This window comes from Malaclemys terrapin, chromosome 3 (assembly GCF_027887155.1).
Source record: "Malaclemys terrapin pileata isolate rMalTer1 chromosome 3, rMalTer1.hap1, whole genome shotgun sequence".
NCBI lineage: Eukaryota > Metazoa > Chordata > Testudines > Emydidae > Malaclemys > Malaclemys terrapin.
The window spans coordinates 190,132,048-190,150,674 of NC_071507.1; the positions used below are offsets into that span (position 1 = coordinate 190,132,048).

The following is an 18,627-nucleotide window of genomic DNA, read 5'->3' on the forward strand; positions in this document are numbered from 1 at the left end:
AACAAATCCTAGAGCTAGATTCTGCCATCCTTCCTCACAATAAAAATAGTATCTTACTGCTCAAGTAGTTCCAGTGGAATCAATGGGAAAAGATACTTGTGATGGGATGTATAAATCCTGTGCCACTGCACCTTGAGAAATGGCAATCTTGGAGCAGAAGCTTTAAAAGGGAGAAGCTTGGTTCAGAAGAACCCAGCCCTGGGCTGGCAGGTAGACAGACCCTGCACTGCTAGCTCCCGGGAAGGAGCACTTTGGAGGATAAAATTGGCAGAGGGTTCTTGCAAACACTGCACAATAGCCTTGAGCGCACACAGCCAGACTATCGCTCTTCAGGTATCTCCTGAAAGGAGGCAGCCAAACAGGAGCGTAGTGAGTAAGAGTAGGGAGGTGATTTTATCTCTGTATATGGCATTGATGCGACCAATACTGGAATACTGCAGCCATATTTTTTAAAGGATATTGAATCACTGGAGCAGGCACAGAAATTAGCTACAAAAATGATTTGAGGGCTGGAGAAAATGCCTTACAGTGAGGGACTTAAAGAGCTCAATCTGTTTAGTTTACCCAAAAGAAGACTGAGGTGGCAATTACAATGTATAAACACCTTCATTGGGAGAAAATACCAGGTAAGAAATTGGTCTTTCATGTAACAGAGAAAGTCGGTATGAGAACCCATGTCTGGGAGCAGAAGCCAGACATTCAAACTGAAAATACAGCACAAATTTCTAATGCTGACAGTGGGGGATTAGCCACTGGGTTAACAGGGGCCAGGCCAATTGCCCCCCCCATCCCCCAGAAAAATAGGTACACAACGTTCCCCACAACCCCCGTGCCTGCCAGAGAGCAGGGGCATAGGGGCTTGCCTAGTTCACCTGGTGCTCCTGCTGGGCAGTGGGGCAAGGCCCCACACCCCAACCTAGCCCCCCAGCAGGAGCACCGAGTGGGCAGAGGAAGCCCGTGTCCCAATCCAGCTCCCTGTCAGGAGTGCTGGGTAGGGGAAGCCCCCGTGTCCCTATCCAGCTCCACAACAGGAGCGTGGGGGGGGGGGAACAGGAGGGACTCCAGGCAGCAGGGGTGGGGATCCCCCTTGCTCTGGCCCAGGGCCCCACAAACCCCTAATCCACCTCTGAATACTGAGGGGGATTAAGCTTTGGAACAAATTACCAAGGGAGGTGGTGGATTCTCCATTGCAATGTCTTCAAATTAAGAGTGAGTGCCTTTCTAGAAGATATGCTTTAGCCAAGTAAGTTATTAGTGAAATTTAATGGCCTCAAATATAAAGCAGGTCAGACTAGATGCCCTAATGCGTCCTTTTGGCCTTAAACTCTATGAATAACTTTTGATGTTTCTGCTAGAATGATCAGCAGTTAAATAGCTGATTATATTTAAATCGTCACTAGGATTCAGAATCAACAGACTAATTCCCGTCTCTGATTTATTATTGAAGACTGGAAAGTACAACACTGCAGCAGTTACACTCAGTTTTTATTTTTAAGGTTGTTTTCACAGTCCTGAGAGAGATAAAATTAATAATGAAAACTCCACTTCCGAACAAAATTCTAGAGCAAGAAGTAGATTAAGGATGGAATTCTACAGCTCTGATGCAAGGTGAAAGCTGTTAATTTTAGCTCCACTATTACACTGTGGTATTTTATGAAAATTACTTTGTATATTTGTGTTTCATATACTTAAAAATTGTAAAATTGTTTCCAAAATGTGATACTTTAATACAATTCAGCATCTCACCATCTATCCTTTATCCTATTACTAAAATCAATGAATATTTGTTGTTCTTCAAAGTGGCTTCTGCATATTCCTATAAGTCAGAGTCTACCCATGTGAGCAAGAAGATGTAAGCCCTACACTATACAGAGACAGCCGAGGTGTTATCTGAAAGCTGATTTTGGAGATGTATGAATGGCTCCATAGTTTAAGATGCATCGAGATTTGTACTTAGCAGAATGAGTACTCCATTTCATGCTTTAGTGATTGAATTTAGTCGAAATTTAATACTAACTCTTTCTAGGACAAATTAATTTTCTGCTTTTTTTGGTCTAAAATTTACTAACTTTGCCAGAGGAAATACTGTTCAAGCAAGCACTTTTTGAAACTTTCCCCGAGTTTCATTTCCCCACTTCCACACACCAATAACTGAAGAATCCTACAAACCCCTCTCACTTACTCACCTAATGTTCAGAGATAGGACAGTTTTCAAAATTCACACTGATGCAAAATGTTTCCCTCCTACTCATCACACCTAATTTAGTTCTGCAAAGACAAGCTGACAAATTCAAGTTACTCCAACTACTTTCATTCTCAAACATCACCCCGTCTACCTCACTGAGATCCCAGCTGCATTACTCAGATGCATCCCACCAACCCTCTGATCCGAAGGAGCCAAAGAAGCAGTCTGAGAAGCATGGGAAAGAGGCAAGAAGTTCCCTACAGCACTGCTTGCTCAACGACCCCTGTGCCCTAGCACCTTGGGGAGCTCTTGAGTGTCTTGCAGAGAAGCATAAAAATGTATGGCTGGAAGGGACCTCGAGAAGTCATCAAGTTTAGGCCCCTGCACTGAGGCAGAACCAATTAAACCTAGACCACCCTGACAAGCATTTGTCCAACCTGTTCCTAAAAACCTTCAGTGACAGGGATTGCACAAGCTCTCTTGGAAGCCTATTCCAGAGCTCAACTACCCTTATAGTTAGAAATCTTTTCCCAATATTTAACCTAAATCTCCCTTGCTGCAGATTAAGTCCAATACTTGTCCTACTTTCAGTGGACATGGAAAGCAACTGATCACCATCTTTATAAGAGCCCTTAATGTATATGAAGACTTAGGTCTCAGTCTTCTTTTCTCAAGATTAAGTGTGCCCAGTTTCTAAAAAAATCTTTCCTCATAGGTCAGGTTTTCTAACCCTTTTATATTTGTTGCTCTCCTCTGGGACGCTCTCCAATTTGTCTACATTTTCCTTTAAGGGTGGTGCCCAGAATTGGACACAGTACTCCAAGCGAGGCCTCACCAGTGCCCAGCAGAGCAGGAATTATCTCCCATGTCTTAAAATATGACAATCTTGTTAATACATTCCAGAATAACATTAGCCTTTTTTGCAACTGCATCAAATTGATGACTCTCATTCAATTTGTGATCCACTGTAAGCCCCAGATCCTTTTCAGCAGTACCACCTACCCAGTTATTCCCCATTTTGTAGTTGTGTATTTGTTTTATCTTCCTAAGTGAATTACTTTGCACTTATCGTTATTGAATTTCATCTTGTTGATTTCAGACCAATTCTCTAATTTGTCAAGGTCATTTTGAATTCTAATCCTGTCCTCCGAAGTGCTTGCAATCTCTGGGTGTCATCTGGAAATGTTATAAGCATACTCTCCTCCCCATTAGCCAAGTCATTAATGAAAATATTGAATAGTACTAGGCCCAAGACTGACCCCTGGGGGATGCCACTAGATACGTCCTCCCAGTTTGACAACAAACTATTGATCTTGGAATAACTTAACAGCTCCAAGATTCCTTCAGCTAGTTCCTTAAATGGTCTAGGATGAATTTAATCTCTGTCTCAGGATCTTCTTCTTAACATATGCGCAGGGGGCTGGTGACCTTTGCCATCAGTTATTGAAGTCTCCATTCCACTACCTTACTCTTCCCCACCCCCTTTGCTCTAACAACCCTATGACTTCTGAGTGGAACGAGGAAATGGAGTTGAGCCGGGATAAAACCATTGTCTAGCTCATGAAACAAGTCTGACTAGTAGAATGGTACAGTAGTATTCTCTTTACTGGAACAACTTGGGATGAATTTGCCTTCCCACTTAAATAGAAAAACTATTTTTAATCTTTATTTAGCAACTTTTATATTTTAAAAATAGCCTTAGAATTTCCCTACTCTTAAAGTATTATTTAATGGTACAGCATTATTCAAAGGTGACCGCACTGTAACTGGAATTTAGCAGTGGTCATTCCCATTCACTGTTATTGGGCTGAACTGAAACAGACTCCCTGGAAGGTGCCCGGTTTAAGTGAGCATAACATACATTAAATTATATATTTAACAAAAAATCATACATGGAGAAATGCAACAGTGGTTGGATTAACAGCTGTTGAAACGAATTTCCGGATTCTTTTCCATTTTAATTGTGCACCCACAATGATGTATTGAGGTTTTGGTTTAGTTTAAACAAAAGAAAAGAAGTGAGGTGTTCCTCTTCACCAGTTTACAAACTTCTTGCTTAGCAACTATTTCGCTTCCAGATCTCATAAATTCCTTTTCTTTCAATTTATGTGCAGGCCTAGATTAAGGCCTAGACTCAATAGGCTGGTGCCCAGGGACCCAACTGCTGGAGTCACAGGACAACAGAATCTCAGCCTTCAATACAAAAATTTCCCCCCCACACCTAGACTTCACAGTTGTAAAGAAACTCTTCAAAATATTATCTGAGTCTATCTAAGCCTCTCCTGAGTCTGTAGACAGCTTGAAACAATGGCTGCAATAGGTGTGAACTGCCCCATTCATCTTAACTGAAAGGTTTGATCCTGGGTAGAGGGAGGGTGTCTGTCAACAGAACAGGATTGTAGTTGGGAGTTAGGGGAACCCTTGCTGGTGCCATCCTATCATAGTACTTGCTGGAGAGATATCAGCAGGGGACACACATACACGCTCTTGCCCTCCCTCCCCCCACCTTTTGCTCTTATAGCTGCGTGCTAAACTCTCCCTTCACGGAGATAGACCACAGCCCGCCTAAAGACAGAGCATCAGGCTCCAGGGAAGGGCCAGTTTGCCACAAAAAGAGTGGTACCAGTCCCCTGCCAAGCCAGCACCCAGCTCTGGTGTGGATGATCCTGCAACTACCAAATCAAGGAGGGTTTGGGCTCCTTGCAGGGCCAGACTATGGACAGTTATAGGGGATGTGTCCAGAGCCCCGAATACACTTAATCTGCCCCTGTGCATATGGGTTTAATTAAGCTATGCGGGTACATACCTGTAGACTTAAGCTGTAAAATCCTATTTGCTCTTGATTCAAAGGGACTACAGTTTTCACCAAGAAAATTTCCTATTGTGCCTGCTCAGTATACAGTTTTCAACCAGTAATCTCCTAAACGAAACCCAATGTGCTGCACAGCGGAGGATGCTAGTCCAAGGTTAAAATTCAGGTCTCTGCCCTGAAGAGTCTGTAATCTAAACAGATAGTTTACAGAAGGAAGAAGAGCAGAAGCTCACATGTATATGGTCCTTTTCATCATTTTAGTTGCGTAATTTTGTTTTTTAAACCATTGCCTGTTTAGTTAACATTTCATGAAGAGAGGTTATATGCCTCTTGTAATAAGTAAGATTTATAGAAGGATTTGAAGGAGGAAGTGGTGAAGACACTGCAATGCAGTGTCAGGGGTCAGACTTTGCTCATATTTTCCAAAGAGCTTCACTCAAGACAGAGACCAAGCATGGAAAACTTGAGCCCAAACAGTTTATACTAGTCAAATATTCACATGAGCCAACAGGGTTTTAATGGAATCATTTTATAACTCAACTATGACAGCCACAACCAAACTACTGCTTACTACTTCTGAAGCATCATTCATCCAAAGGTATCAAAGCACTTTACAAACATTTATTACATCTGACAATTTGCTTCCGAGGCAGATGATATCCCTATTTTGCAGATGGGTTAGACAAAAGAAATGGGAATCGAATCTAGCAGCACTAGTATGTGCTCCAGATAACAATGCCTCCGACAGCACACAGTTTGAGACAGCCATCAGGTTATATATGGATAGTTCTTGTATCACTGAATTGCACTTGCAGTCCCAGCTGAACCATATCCAGTTCAAGAGAAGGTCCAGGTGCGTCCCTTTCTGCTGAATGATTGTTTTTATGGACACCTATCCATTAAATTACTATCCATTAGATAGTAATTTAAAAGGCTACTGTGAAGAGTTAAAACCCAAACTGACCTCAAATTATTCTGCCCTCTCAAACGTGGAGATGTATACATAGAACAGACTCATAGGTGTTAAGGTCAGAAGAGAACCATCATGATCATCTAGTCCAACTTCCTACACATTGCAGGCCACAGAACTGCCATCAGTCTTAATTGCAAGATCTACTCAGGACAGGCATTTGTGATTCCAGTCACAGTGAAATAGAGACGACAAAAATTCTCAGTGCTCTTTAGTCATGGAGACCAGGTAAAACAAATGTAGTTTAACAAATGTAATTTCAAGAGCTGTGCTCACATCAGTGTTGGGGTCACTAGGCCTACCTGAGCCAAAGTTCTTCCATGTTTAAACTCTGTCCTTCCATGTTTAACTCTAAATCGACCTCAAAAGCCAAGGGCAGGAATTGGAATGTGTAAACAGCCAGTTAGCAATTACGACCTTGCTCATACCAGGTACCAAGCGATAATGATGAGGTTTGCATGTTTCTAGCTGGAGAAGGGGTAATAAACTAAGGCTAAACAGGACCAAATAACTGTTTAGAGGAGTGTTACTAACAAGCTAGATTTATAGCCCTAGAATGATTTAATTGCTTAAATGTATAAACATGCCTTCGGTGGGGAGGGGGAGTAGAGGGAGAGATAGAGGGGGGGTGGTAGAGAGGGGGAGAGAGGGGGGGCTTAGTTGTAAAATGTATAAGAAGAGAGAAACTGTTTTTGCTGGTGTGCTTGATTTGAGACTTGCCTGTCTCCTTGCACCACTTTGAGATCTCAAATAATCTTTGATTGTTTCTCCACCCCGGTATGTTTATTGACGCAAAGCACACCGGGCAACGAACCCCACTGTTGCTGTCCTCGGGCCTCTGTGCCGGCAACATCAGCAAGGCACAAGTTTCATTCCTTTTACACCAGAGCAGTAGACACAAACATGTTGTAGAACAGAGGTGGGCAAACTACGGCCCGCAGGCTCATCCTGCCCAGCCCCCGAGCTCCTGGCCTGGTCGGGGCGGGGGTGTGGATGGTGGTTGGGGGGGAAACAGGAGGTTGTATGGGGGCGGGATCCTGGGGGGGCAGTCAGGAAGAAGGGGGGATTAGATGGGGAGGCAGGGGGCAGTCAGGGGACAGGGAGCCGGAGTGTGTGGATTGGGCAGGGATCCCAGGGGGGCTGTCAAGAATGAGAGGAGGGGTTGGATGGGGCAGCGGGGGTCTGAGGGCAGTCAGGGGACAGGGAGCGGTGGTGTGTGGATGGGGCAGGGGTCCCGGGGGGCTGTCAGGGAACAGAGGGGGTTAGATGGGGCAGGAGTTGGGGGGGGGCAGATAGGAGGTGGGGTCCAGGCCACGACCCTCTCCCCTAACTGGCCCTCCATACAATGTACAAAACCCAATGCGGCCCTCAGGCCAAAAAGTTTGCCTGCCCCTGTTGTAGGACCTGAGTGTACCTCTAACTGGTCGAGACTCTATTCTGATCCCCCTGAAGTTACTGTTTGCCAAAAGAGTGGCACTTGAAATCTATCTAAGCTATTGGGTTGGTGTATAAAAGCAGAACGGGAGAATCAGACCTGAAATAAGATGTTACCAACCTTCTTATCCCACATCCCCTTCACATGCACAGGAACTTTGTATTCCCGAAACACAAGGCAAAAAAGGGGAACAGGATCAAAAATTCAGTATGCCAATTCCCACAACTAGGCATAATCCTAAAGAACTGCACATCTGTATCTGCTTCATGTTATATAAATTACACACAGCCTTCTAGCTTCAGGTAAACTGCCCATATGGCCCTCAGCTGGGCAAAGTCTGGGTAACCCTTGATTTACGTAATCTCTATATTGACAGTTTGTCCCAATTTGTATTTCAGCTTGGATTTCTAAAAATAACCTTGGAGTCTTCTAGAAGCATATCTGTAACCTGGGTTGAGTTAGAATTTTAGCTTTAAATGAACTAAACCACTCCAAAATGTTAAAACAATTTGGAGAAGTGAAAAATGTTCATTACATATGAAGAAAAAGAGTTCAGCTGGGGAAAGGACTGTGAGACAAAAGAAATCAATGGCCCCACTTTGATGCTAATGTACAGCAAAGCAGCACTACCCACTTGCCATTACCCTACAATTTAACTTAGCTCATTTCCTAACAGTAGGGAGATTTTTTCCTTCTTAAGGTTATTTAATTATAATCCACACTGCAAATTTCAAATAGTTAGCCAAAATTAAAAGTGGATGTTTTCCTTTAACAGGCAAACATTGAGAGCAAAGTTACTGACTAAACTGCCTAAACAACCAAGCAGTGAGATCCCAGAATTAAATTATGCCTACTGAAACATCAATGAAATCTCTGGCTTGAAAAAGGCTGACATTCGGTTAGGAGATTACCATTTCATTGAAATGCAAGAACATTTTTAATGGAACTAAAGCCATGTTTTTCTTGTCATCTTTATTCAAGTATTTCACAGCAGTTATATTACAAATTACAGTAAAATGTTCAAAATTTCCAGAAGTTCAAAAATTAAATAACTTACTTAAAACTAATGTAAAATGAAGTTAAAATGCAAAACATCAATTTTAACACAATTCTGAATAAAACTATAGAATCCAAAATATATCATAGTTGATGAAAGAAGTCAACTTAATCCACAAAGTAGACATACATTAACCAAACAATAGGACTCCCCGATGTCTAAATAACCCAATGTACAAGATACACAAGATGCAGGTACAAGCCCGAATTCAAGCTTATGTTGTGATTACAAACAATAAAATAAAATGACTATCAGCTGCAGGACCTGACATTCAATATATTGAATGTAAAAGCCAGAGCTGACCCACCAACTTAATCAAAAAATGGGAAGACAAGATAATACAAAAAAACCAGTAATCCTATAAATACATTGGCATATGAGAAAAATCAACAATACAAAAGGAGACAAAAACAAACAAAAATTAATCACAGGTGAGATTCAAGCTTGCAAATACTATTAACTCCACAGCCACCAACTTCACCCTAGAACAGTTCCACTACCTCCAATACAGTCCCAATGGCCCACAAAGTTTACCTCCACCTGGCTCTGCCACATTTTACTGATCCAAGAAAAAGGCCTTGCACAGGAGTTTATTTGCAATTTTCACATCAGAAAACAAGGAATAGAGGTCGATTTGTACAAATTCTTGCCAGTGCTATATGGCAAAACAAAAATTAAAGATGTACAAACAGTAAACAAGTTTAGACCACATGGATAGATTAACAGCTGCTTTAACTCTATACCCACCAGGCATCTGTAAAGGAAAAGAAAAACCTGATATAGTAATGTGATTATTTGGGCCAGAAAGGCAGGTATAATTTTACCCAAGAAAAACATTTAGATTGGCTAATTCTTTTCAAAAGATCTAAAATATTGAAGTTGCAGCTCCTCAGTTAGTAAAGTTGTACCTTTCAGTTTCCATATCAACTTTTAAGGACTATTAAAAGTTATTTTAAAAAGAACTGACCTGTTGGAAGCATTTTAATGCTAGGCGCGAGCTTTAATGCTATGCGTGAGCTTATATTTGCTAGTCAAACTCACTGATGACTAAAAACTCAATTGTTTAATTCATACAAATTAAGCAACATGTTAAAAATGTATGCAGTTTTACCTTTCACAAGTCCTGCTACTACCTGAACAAATACTTCTCTGAATAAGTGAAACTGGAATAAATATTTGTTTAAAAAAAAAAAAAAAATCTGCAGCAAGAACCTGAGACTTGCAAAAAACCCTTTTACCAGAAACTTGCTACAAAAAATCTGCTACATTTTATTTAATCAAATCTTAAAGTTTGTAACAATTTCCATCAAAATACAAAATTGTTATTAATGTACCAGACAGCAAAATATCTGAAACAGGAATGATGGTAATACATACTAAAGGAAACATGAAAAAAGTCCCCATAATCAAATTTGAGAGAGCAAAGAACGCCTTGTTTGAAATATGGGGGTTTTGTTGCGTTGTTTGTTTTTTGTTTTTTTAATCGCACTTTCTCACCAAAATATACAGTGTTTCTACATGGGTTGCATTTAGAATAGTATGATTAGATGCATACTAAGCCTTCAAACTTTTTTCTCTTAGATATTAAGAAAACAAGTGGCATTTTGGGGGAGAAAAAGGTCAAACTAGAATTAGAAGGCTTAAACATAAAACACAAAGAAGCACTTTGGATTACTGCAGTAGCCCAAGGCCCAAGTTTGTTTTTCTGCAGTGGCATACTACTACTAGCCAAAGACATGGAGACAAGTACCTTAGCTTCAGCATGTAAACGGTAGCAGAGTGTTACAGTTTTCCGTCAACACTGTTGGTAACTAAAATAGAAAAAGCTGAGGTAGCTCAGTATCTCTGCAGTAGTCCAAGACTGTTTTCTCTAATTAAAAACAAAACACGTGTTGCATATTTTGGAAAGACGCTCCTGCAGCTACATATAACAGTTATAATGAACGGTAACATATGGTAACACCAGCCAACCTGTCTACAACATTTTCTACTTATTTGTCTGAAACAAATCAGCCCAGGTAATGTTTTAACACTGAGCCTGTGATAAGACTTTTACTGCAACGTCCTTGCCTCTTGCAACTGCCTAGATTGTGTGTCTCCAATTTCCAGAAAGGAAAGTTTTGAACTACTGATACACTCACTATTCAGCTATAGAGAACTGCAATCCACACAGCCCAGTTCAGAGGTCCACAAATGGCCAATGATCATATAAAGTATCTTCCCCGCCCACCCCCCACGTTAATACTGCTATACATGGCCCAAGGTGTGGGAGCCTGGATTAAATTGTACTTACAGTGAGCTAGGGGTCCAGGACTTTTGGCTAACTGTCTCTCCTTTCTATGTCTATTCAGCAAGTCTTAGCTTTAATAAAAAAAAACTTTAGAAAGAAACCTGCCAGAATTAAACATCTTTTGTTTCTAAGAACTAAAATGGACAACAAATAAATAGAATTGTGGGAAAAAAGAATAGCCCCCATAATGAATATTCTCTTCACTTCGTTTTCAGCAACATACGAGAGTTTCACTGTGTAGTTTATTTCAATAACAAATATACCAACAGAATAAAAGAATGTCACTGTTTTGGTAAAGTTGTGTTGCTTTTTTCAGTGTGTCTTAGTTTAGTTCTGTAGAGTAAGACAGGCATTTTAGAATCATAATACTGGTTGCCATTCAATGATGAGGAAATGCAAATCATCCTTTTGGAGCTCTTCATTCTGAAGACAACTTTCTAACTCTGCCATTTGCTACAAGCCCAACCATTTGAATAGCCTTATCTTTCTCAATTGACTAAAAAGGCACATTAAAGGCAGTTCTAGAGAGCCTCATTTTCAAATTACTGTACATCCAGTTACTAAAGTTTCCTACCACAATGCATCACTGCCATCTTTGAAACAGGTTTCTGTCCATTACCCCAGAGAACAAGAAAAAAAACTGAAAAGGAAAATTTAAAAAGTTGTCCATTTAAAAAAATTCAACCTAGTTAGATCTGCTCTATCCAGGTTCTGTGTTGGTTGGTCTGCTCCACTGTGTCTGAAGTTTCCCAAAAGATAATGCATGTAGAGAGAACAGGAGCAGAAATGAGAGCAGTTTCTGTAGCACCAAAAATCTCCAAGTTGTGGTGTTGTATTCTTTATTTATATCAGATACAACTGTCTGAAGTTCTGTTTGGTTCTTGTAGGCTGGTTGGTTTCAGGTACCTGAGACAATAGCACCAAATTTAACAGAAAGAAAGAGAGCGAGCACTTAAGACCAAGGCTCTGCACATACTTGGTGCAATTGGAAATCGAATGGCTCAGAAGACTGCTCTCCCATGAGCAGTTTAAGAGGATAAACCCACCCATCTCAAAGACATCACAGGAATGTTTCAAACATATGAACTGTTCGTTCCATTTCCTGCAAGAGACACCAAGCATTAATTATATATAAATATAAAGCAACAGAAATAAAGTTAGTGTTATATAATCAGATCTACTATGATTTTCTTTTAAACCTGAACAAATAATTTATAAGAAAATAGACAATTCTGTTAATCATTTCTGCTAGTAGATGGAAAACAATAAATGGGAGACTGTTTTCTGCATTAATGCTTCTTTAATTAGTTTTCCTAGTTGATGGTTAATGGGAAGACGTGGGTATACTAAGATAAAACTTCAGTTGATGCACTCTCCATGTATTACTAAATGAGGAAGGCTGAGGTATGGACCAGAGCTGCTGTCAAGCAATACTTCTATTTATTGATTTAAGGCCAATCATTTATCTGAAACATGGCCCCTGAAAAGTAGTAGTCTTTTTCCACATCATACAAAAATGTAAGGTTTCATAATAACCATCTACTGTCCAGTGGTTAGAAATGAATCTAATATTTTTTAAAACCTAATCTTATAAATGGACTATAGCAGGGATCGGCAACCTTCGGCACGCAGCCTGTCAGGAAAATCCACTGGCGGGCCAGGACAGTTTGTTTACCTGCAGCGTCCGCGGGTTCGGCCGATCGCAGCTCCCAGTGGCTGTGGTTTGCCGTTCCAGGCCAATGGGGGCTGCAGGAAGCAGCACAGGCCGAAGGATGTGCTGGCTGCGGCTTCCCGCAACCCCCATTGGCCTAGAACGGGGGACCGCGGCCAGTGGGAACTGTGATTGGCCAAACCCGCAGACACTGCAAGTAAACAAACCGTCCCGACCCATCAGCTGATATCCCTGACGGGCCGCGTGCCAAAGGTTGCCAATTCCTGGACTATAGCAAAAGACAGGTTCTTCAGTTTGAAAAGCCTTTTTAAAGGAAGATATTTAAGCCCTAATTGCACTTTACATTATTAAAACACTATGCTTACTCAAAAGTCCCCAAGTACTTTACAAACTCTTCAGATATAGAGCTTCTGAAATGCAAACATTTCTAAGGTGAAGGTGACAGTGACAGAAACAACAGGCTCACAGCCAGTTTTTGAAGATTTTCTGTTGCAAGATTCTCTCTGGTCACTCAGTAATGGACTTAAAGTGGCAATCTTGCAACAGAAAAGCTTCAAAAACAGACTCCAATGAGAAACTGCTGAGCTTGAATTAATATGAAAACTAGATACCATCAATTTAGGCTTGAATAGAGACTGGGAATGTAAGAGCCATTACACACATTGAATCTATTTCCCCATGTTAAGTATCCTCACACCTTCTTGTCATTATCACTACAAAAGGTTTTTTTCTCCTGCTGATAATTGCTCATCTTAATTAATTAGCCTCTTAGAGTTGGTAGGGCAACTCTCACCTTTTCATGTTCTCTGTACGTGTATATATCTCTCCTTACGATATGTTCCATTCTATGCATCCGATGAAGTGGGCTGTAGCCCACGAAAGCTTATGCTCAAATAAATGCGTTAGTCTCTAAGGTGCCACAAGTATTCCGCCTCTAGAGAATGAGTTGATACTATTCTCCAGTCTTATATCTGAATTTTATGGATTTTGTCATTTGCATCCTCTTTACGTTCTTTAAGATCGCATTTAATGAGACAGAAACAGAGACACCCCAGCATGGGTTTGATTGTTTGCAAGGGAAGGATAGGGGGATTGGGTCATATCAGAAATTAATGGTCACTGTGTTCCTTAAGCCATTATTGCTTAAGTTTCTTTTTATCCTTAGTAGTTAATATAGTTTTCACAAGAGGATTTCTAATGTGCACCAGTTAATACAGAAATATTGCTACCCAAAGTCTATTGCAAAATTCAGATGAGAAACAAGAGAAATTGTAAAACTTTACCTCTACAAGCTGTGATTTGTCATAATCTTTACGATGCCGATAGATGCACTGACTAAGGAGTGAGTACAGCCTCTCAAGTTGGTCAACAGTCAGGTTGTTACTTCTCTTAACCAACAAATCCAGTAGTTTCTGTTAAGAGGAAAAACATAACACAAATAAAGAATCAAGTTTTTCATATATTCATTCTTGAATTCTGTTTGAGGCTAATTATTACATTTAATTGTTTGTGGACAAAGCTGAAATGTGCTAGAAGGATATTTTATATTCAGAACAAGAACATGGTTCAGTATGTAAATAATATAACTGCTGTCAACTGTCTTAAGAGCAGATAACTCTTAATGGAGATCTTCTTTACATTTGTTTGTTTCAGTATGCAGAGATTCTCTAATTACTACACTTATGGAAAACATATTCACACTTGGGAGAAGCTCTCTGTAAACATTCAAAGCCCTTCTTAAAAAACTCCTTTGTTGTGATGCCTACAAAAAAAAAAAAACTAACTTGATGGGGGGCGGGAAGAGAGCAGATATTAACTCCACTTCACCAATCAACACAACTACATCATCAACCCCTATTACTGCATAATTGTGTCTGCACAAACTGCACTGGAAACACTGGACTGGACTTTTATACCATAATTATTAAAAAGCTTTTATATGTATATTTATTACTGTATCTGCAGATACAGCAGTAAGATAACAAAATTAACTACTCATTTGTATGTTGTCACTAATTAAATAAAAATTGCTGGATAAAGAAAATCTTCAAACAATAATGCTGACAGAAAAGATTATACTTTCTGCAGTATAAAATAAGGGAAGTTGGGTCTTCACAATTTTCTGTACAGAGTATAAAAATATCTTCCATGGTGTTTGAAAAGGGTTGGTAGTGGTAATTATTAAATTTAGTTCTCAGTCCCATTACCTTTAATCTGTCATGGTCAACAATTAGAGGGGGTATGATATCCAATGGCTCCTCCGGAACCTGCTCCAGACTTGCAGGTTTTGGGGGCTCCAAAGTGACTTTTCGAGATTTCTTAAATTTCGATACACCTGCAATTTGGATGCAAAATTATAGCACATCAGGAACAACTGATAAAAAATTAAAGTAAAGTAAAATATTTATTAAATGTAAAACATTTCCAATAGTCTTTCAACTATAATGTCCCATTCAAACTCCCACTAAAAATAGCTAATGGCATTTATATAGTCCATACCACCATATTATCGAGACATTGAAATTAAGATTTGACCTTGTGTTACTACTGACAGCTGTGAATAGGACAGAATCATTTGTAAACAATGTCCTGGTTTTGGAAACCTGGCTGAAAATATAAGAAGATAATTAGAATTTACTATTAAAGCAGCTACTGCCCATCAAAGTCAACAACAGATCATCTAGTCTGACCTGCTGCATAACACAGGCCACTAATTTCTGCAACCAGCTCATATCTTCTGGTTGAAATACTGCATACTGAAGGACAATCTTTATTGAAAAACATCAACAGTTGGAAAATCCACCACTTTCCACAAGATGTTCCAATGTTTAATTACCCTCACTATTAAAAGAGTACATCTTATTTAAAGTCTGAATTTGATTTATTAAAAATGTTTTAAATCAGGCTTTTGAAGAACGCACACTATGGAAATTGTTATTGACTCGTACTTTTTCACCCTTACTGTCACCAGACATTTCAACATTGTGTGACAGGATTAAACAGGCAAAAAGAATTGCATGGGTCAGAGTTTACTCTGACATACCTTGAATCTATTTATTGTATCACCCAGCAACAGTTTCACTGGTTAGTTTAATTCACAATTCATTTCTCTATAAAGTGGTGTCCCCTACAGTTCTAGTTGCGCTTGCTTTTCATTTCTACTTGGTTCCATTTTAAAGACGTATGAATTGCACTCATTGCTATGTGGAGGGCACTCTGGTATGGCAGACTTTTTTTATGTGAGACAAAGCAATGGATTTCTCAATTTTATTAAATGAAATAGACAAGACAGATTTTTTATTAAAAGGCTTAAAGTAGCAACTGAGCCATACTTTGGCCAGGGTAATTTCAACTGGCGATGCTATTGTGATCTCAGATGTCATTCTATCATCGGATTAGATTTCTTATCTGTAGGTCTACTATTGAGACTTTGTTTTACCATCTGAAAAATAATGCCAGGTGCTCAAGACAAGCCACTTATAGCTGCTGATATATGCTTAAGGCACAGGTAGGTTAATTAGCATAATTCTCTATTATCTGGTATACCTTCACATAAATATGAAGGATGCCACTCATCCAGAACACAGAAGCACATATCCTAACAAGTATAAGAAAGTCACAATTAGAGTTGGGCAAAATTTTTCAGATGTAACTCTTTCACCAAAAAATTCAGATTCAGGTCAACTGAAAGATTTCACAATGCCATGTTAAATTCACCAACCTGTTTCAGTAGAAAAAAATAATCCAGACAAGTTGAAACATTTTCAAAACTGAATGTTTCAACTTTTTGATTAAAAATTATGTTTTGTTTCTTATTTTGCTTCAATTGTATTTTTTAAGATACTTGGAAATAAATGTTTCGTTTGAAACAAAACTAGGGTGGGTTTTTTTTCCTTTTAGGTTTAGCTGAATTTTTTTTTTTTTTTTTTTTAAAACACCTCGTTTTGCTTCACTTCAAACCAAAATAATTTTTCTTCCTCCCAGACTTTTTGGTCAGGCCACTGAAATGAAAAATTGGATATTTGCAGAGCTCTAGTCACATCTCCCTGAGCTTTAAAAGTTCACAGCGATTCCCAGTAAACTTCTACATCAATATTAAGGCTTTTTTAACTTACATTTTAAGTAAGATTTCCAGATTGACCGGCTTTCACCTAATACATCCCTAGTGTTCCCTTACATTCCAAATGATTAGTTTAATTACCCTTCTCTCATCACAACATTCTGAGAGAGAGAGCAAGAATTCATAATAATTATGGCCTAATTGTAGAATAAACTTCCTTCTACTATTTCAGATTGCCAACTGGTGCCAGAATTGAAAAGTAGTTTAAAGAAATATGTTTATGGTAGCATTTATTTGTTCTTAATAATTGATGATTATATTATTTTATTACAAAGCGCTCCAAGACTTTTTCAAGTACTTGTGTTATGGGGATGCTCTTTGCCCCACACCAGAGCAGGGCATGTTTTCTTCAACATACTCTCAGTCAATGCCAGCCCAGGAGGAGTGATAAGGAGGAGGCATACCCAAGCAGAGGCAGGAATAGCAAACTGTCTCTTGGGCATACTAGTTCCCTGGACTATCCTACACCACAATGCAAACCCCTTACTGGTTTCATTTAATGTCTGTGACTCGTGTTTTCCTGACAGCATCTCAAAGCCCTACAATAATCACCCCTGAGGAAGGCTGGACACTGGCTCCACCTGGAACTCATTGGGACTGAAGGGGGACCATTGGGTATTGACATAAAACATTCTCTCCTCCCTACTGGGCCATGTGTGCTACCTCCCCAGTACTCTCAAGCTTCTAATGGGCTAGGGAAAAAGGGACAATTTGGTCCCAAACTTACTCTACCACTATACTAGCTTTCTTTCTCCCCCTTCATTTGTCTCTCTTTCACCATCTAGTGGAGAACTGCACCCATTCTTCTGCACATAGTACTTTCTCAGTGGGGTAACAAGGAACAAGGAAGTGAAACTGACAGCTGTGTTCTGCTCCTTCTGGGTCATTAGAGAAGGAGAGGTTACTCACCTTGTGCAGTAACTAGAGCTCCCTGTGGATGCTCCACTTTAGATGCACATGCACCCTGAGCCTTTGATCGAAGCTATTTGGTAGCTGTGCGCATTCAGCTTGCACATGTGCCCTATATATCCTTGTGTCCAGGGCTAAATTCAGCCGAAGCTGTCCAGAGTAGAGCTCCGGTAAATATTTTCAACGACCTGAGAGTTTTTATAGCATGTTGCGGAGGGGCAAGGGGGGCTCCGGGAAATAATCTATAAGAATTTAAGCCCTGCTTGTGTCCCATACTGAGGCTACAGATGGCCGCATGGGCGAACCACCCTCAGTTCCTTCTCTACCACAAAGTCCCACAGAGAAACTCTGAAGCGCAGGGGAAGGAGGATGGGTAGTAGAGCACCCACACAGACTGACATCTCAAAGAACTCCAGTTACAGCACAAGATGAGTAACCTCTCCTTCTTCAAGTAGTGTCTCTGTGAGTACTCCACTTCAGGTGGCTCCACCACAGCAACCCCTTAAGGAAGTGGGAGGTTCAGAACAGAGTCCAGCACTGAAGAGAGGTCTGCATTGCCTACTGCAGCATCTGATCTAGCTGCGTGAACCAAAGCACAATGGTAGGAAAAAGTCTGTAGTGAAGCCCATGTTGCAGCTCAGCAGATTTCTGCAAACATCCATGAACAGGGCTACAGATGTAGACTGATCTAGTAGATCAATGTGCAGTCACTCGTACAGAAGGTTGAGCAACAGCCAAGCCACAACAGGTGATAATATATTCAGAGATCCATTTATAGTCTCTCTGCATGAAGATACTGGATCCAGTAGACCTATCTGCAATAGAGGTAGGGAAAGTCTAGGGGACTTCCTGAATTGTTTGGTTCTGTTCAAGTAAAAGGCTAATGCTCTCTTAACATCTAGTGTATGGAAGGAAGGTGGCTTGCTGCATAGGGAGTTATGAGGCTTAGTAAAGAAAACTGAAAGGTGAATAGTTTGGTTAATGTGAAACTCACAAGAAACCTTAGGTAAAAATTTTGGATGGGGTTGTAATGATACTTTCTCCCTGGAGAACACAATAAATGGAGGGCCTGCCATTACAGCCCCACTCTCCCCAAACTTTAAAGCAGAAGCATTGCCCACCAAAAAGGCCACTTTCATAGACAAATGTAACAGAGAGCACACAGCTAGTGGCTCAA

At 40.2% G+C, this 18,627-nt stretch overlaps 1 protein-coding gene across 2 annotated transcripts in view; it reads right to left on the reverse strand.

Annotated features, from left to right (window-relative positions):
• Window positions 1–8,355: 8,355 nt before the first annotated feature.
• ATAD2B (ATPase family AAA domain containing 2B) overlaps window positions 8,356–18,627 on the reverse strand; it is a 162,672-nt gene continuing 152,400 nt past the window's right edge. For both annotated transcript variants that reach the window (XM_054023138.1, XM_054023137.1), the window contains exons 26-28: window positions 14,629–14,756; window positions 13,705–13,833; window positions 8,356–11,851 (exon numbers count right to left, since the gene is read on the reverse strand). In XM_054023138.1, the coding sequence (XP_053879113.1) occupies window positions 11,810–11,851; window positions 13,705–13,833; window positions 14,629–14,756 (299 nt within the window). In that variant the 3' untranslated portion in view covers window positions 8,356–11,809. The remainder of the gene's footprint in view (window positions 11,852–13,704; window positions 13,834–14,628; window positions 14,757–18,627) is intronic.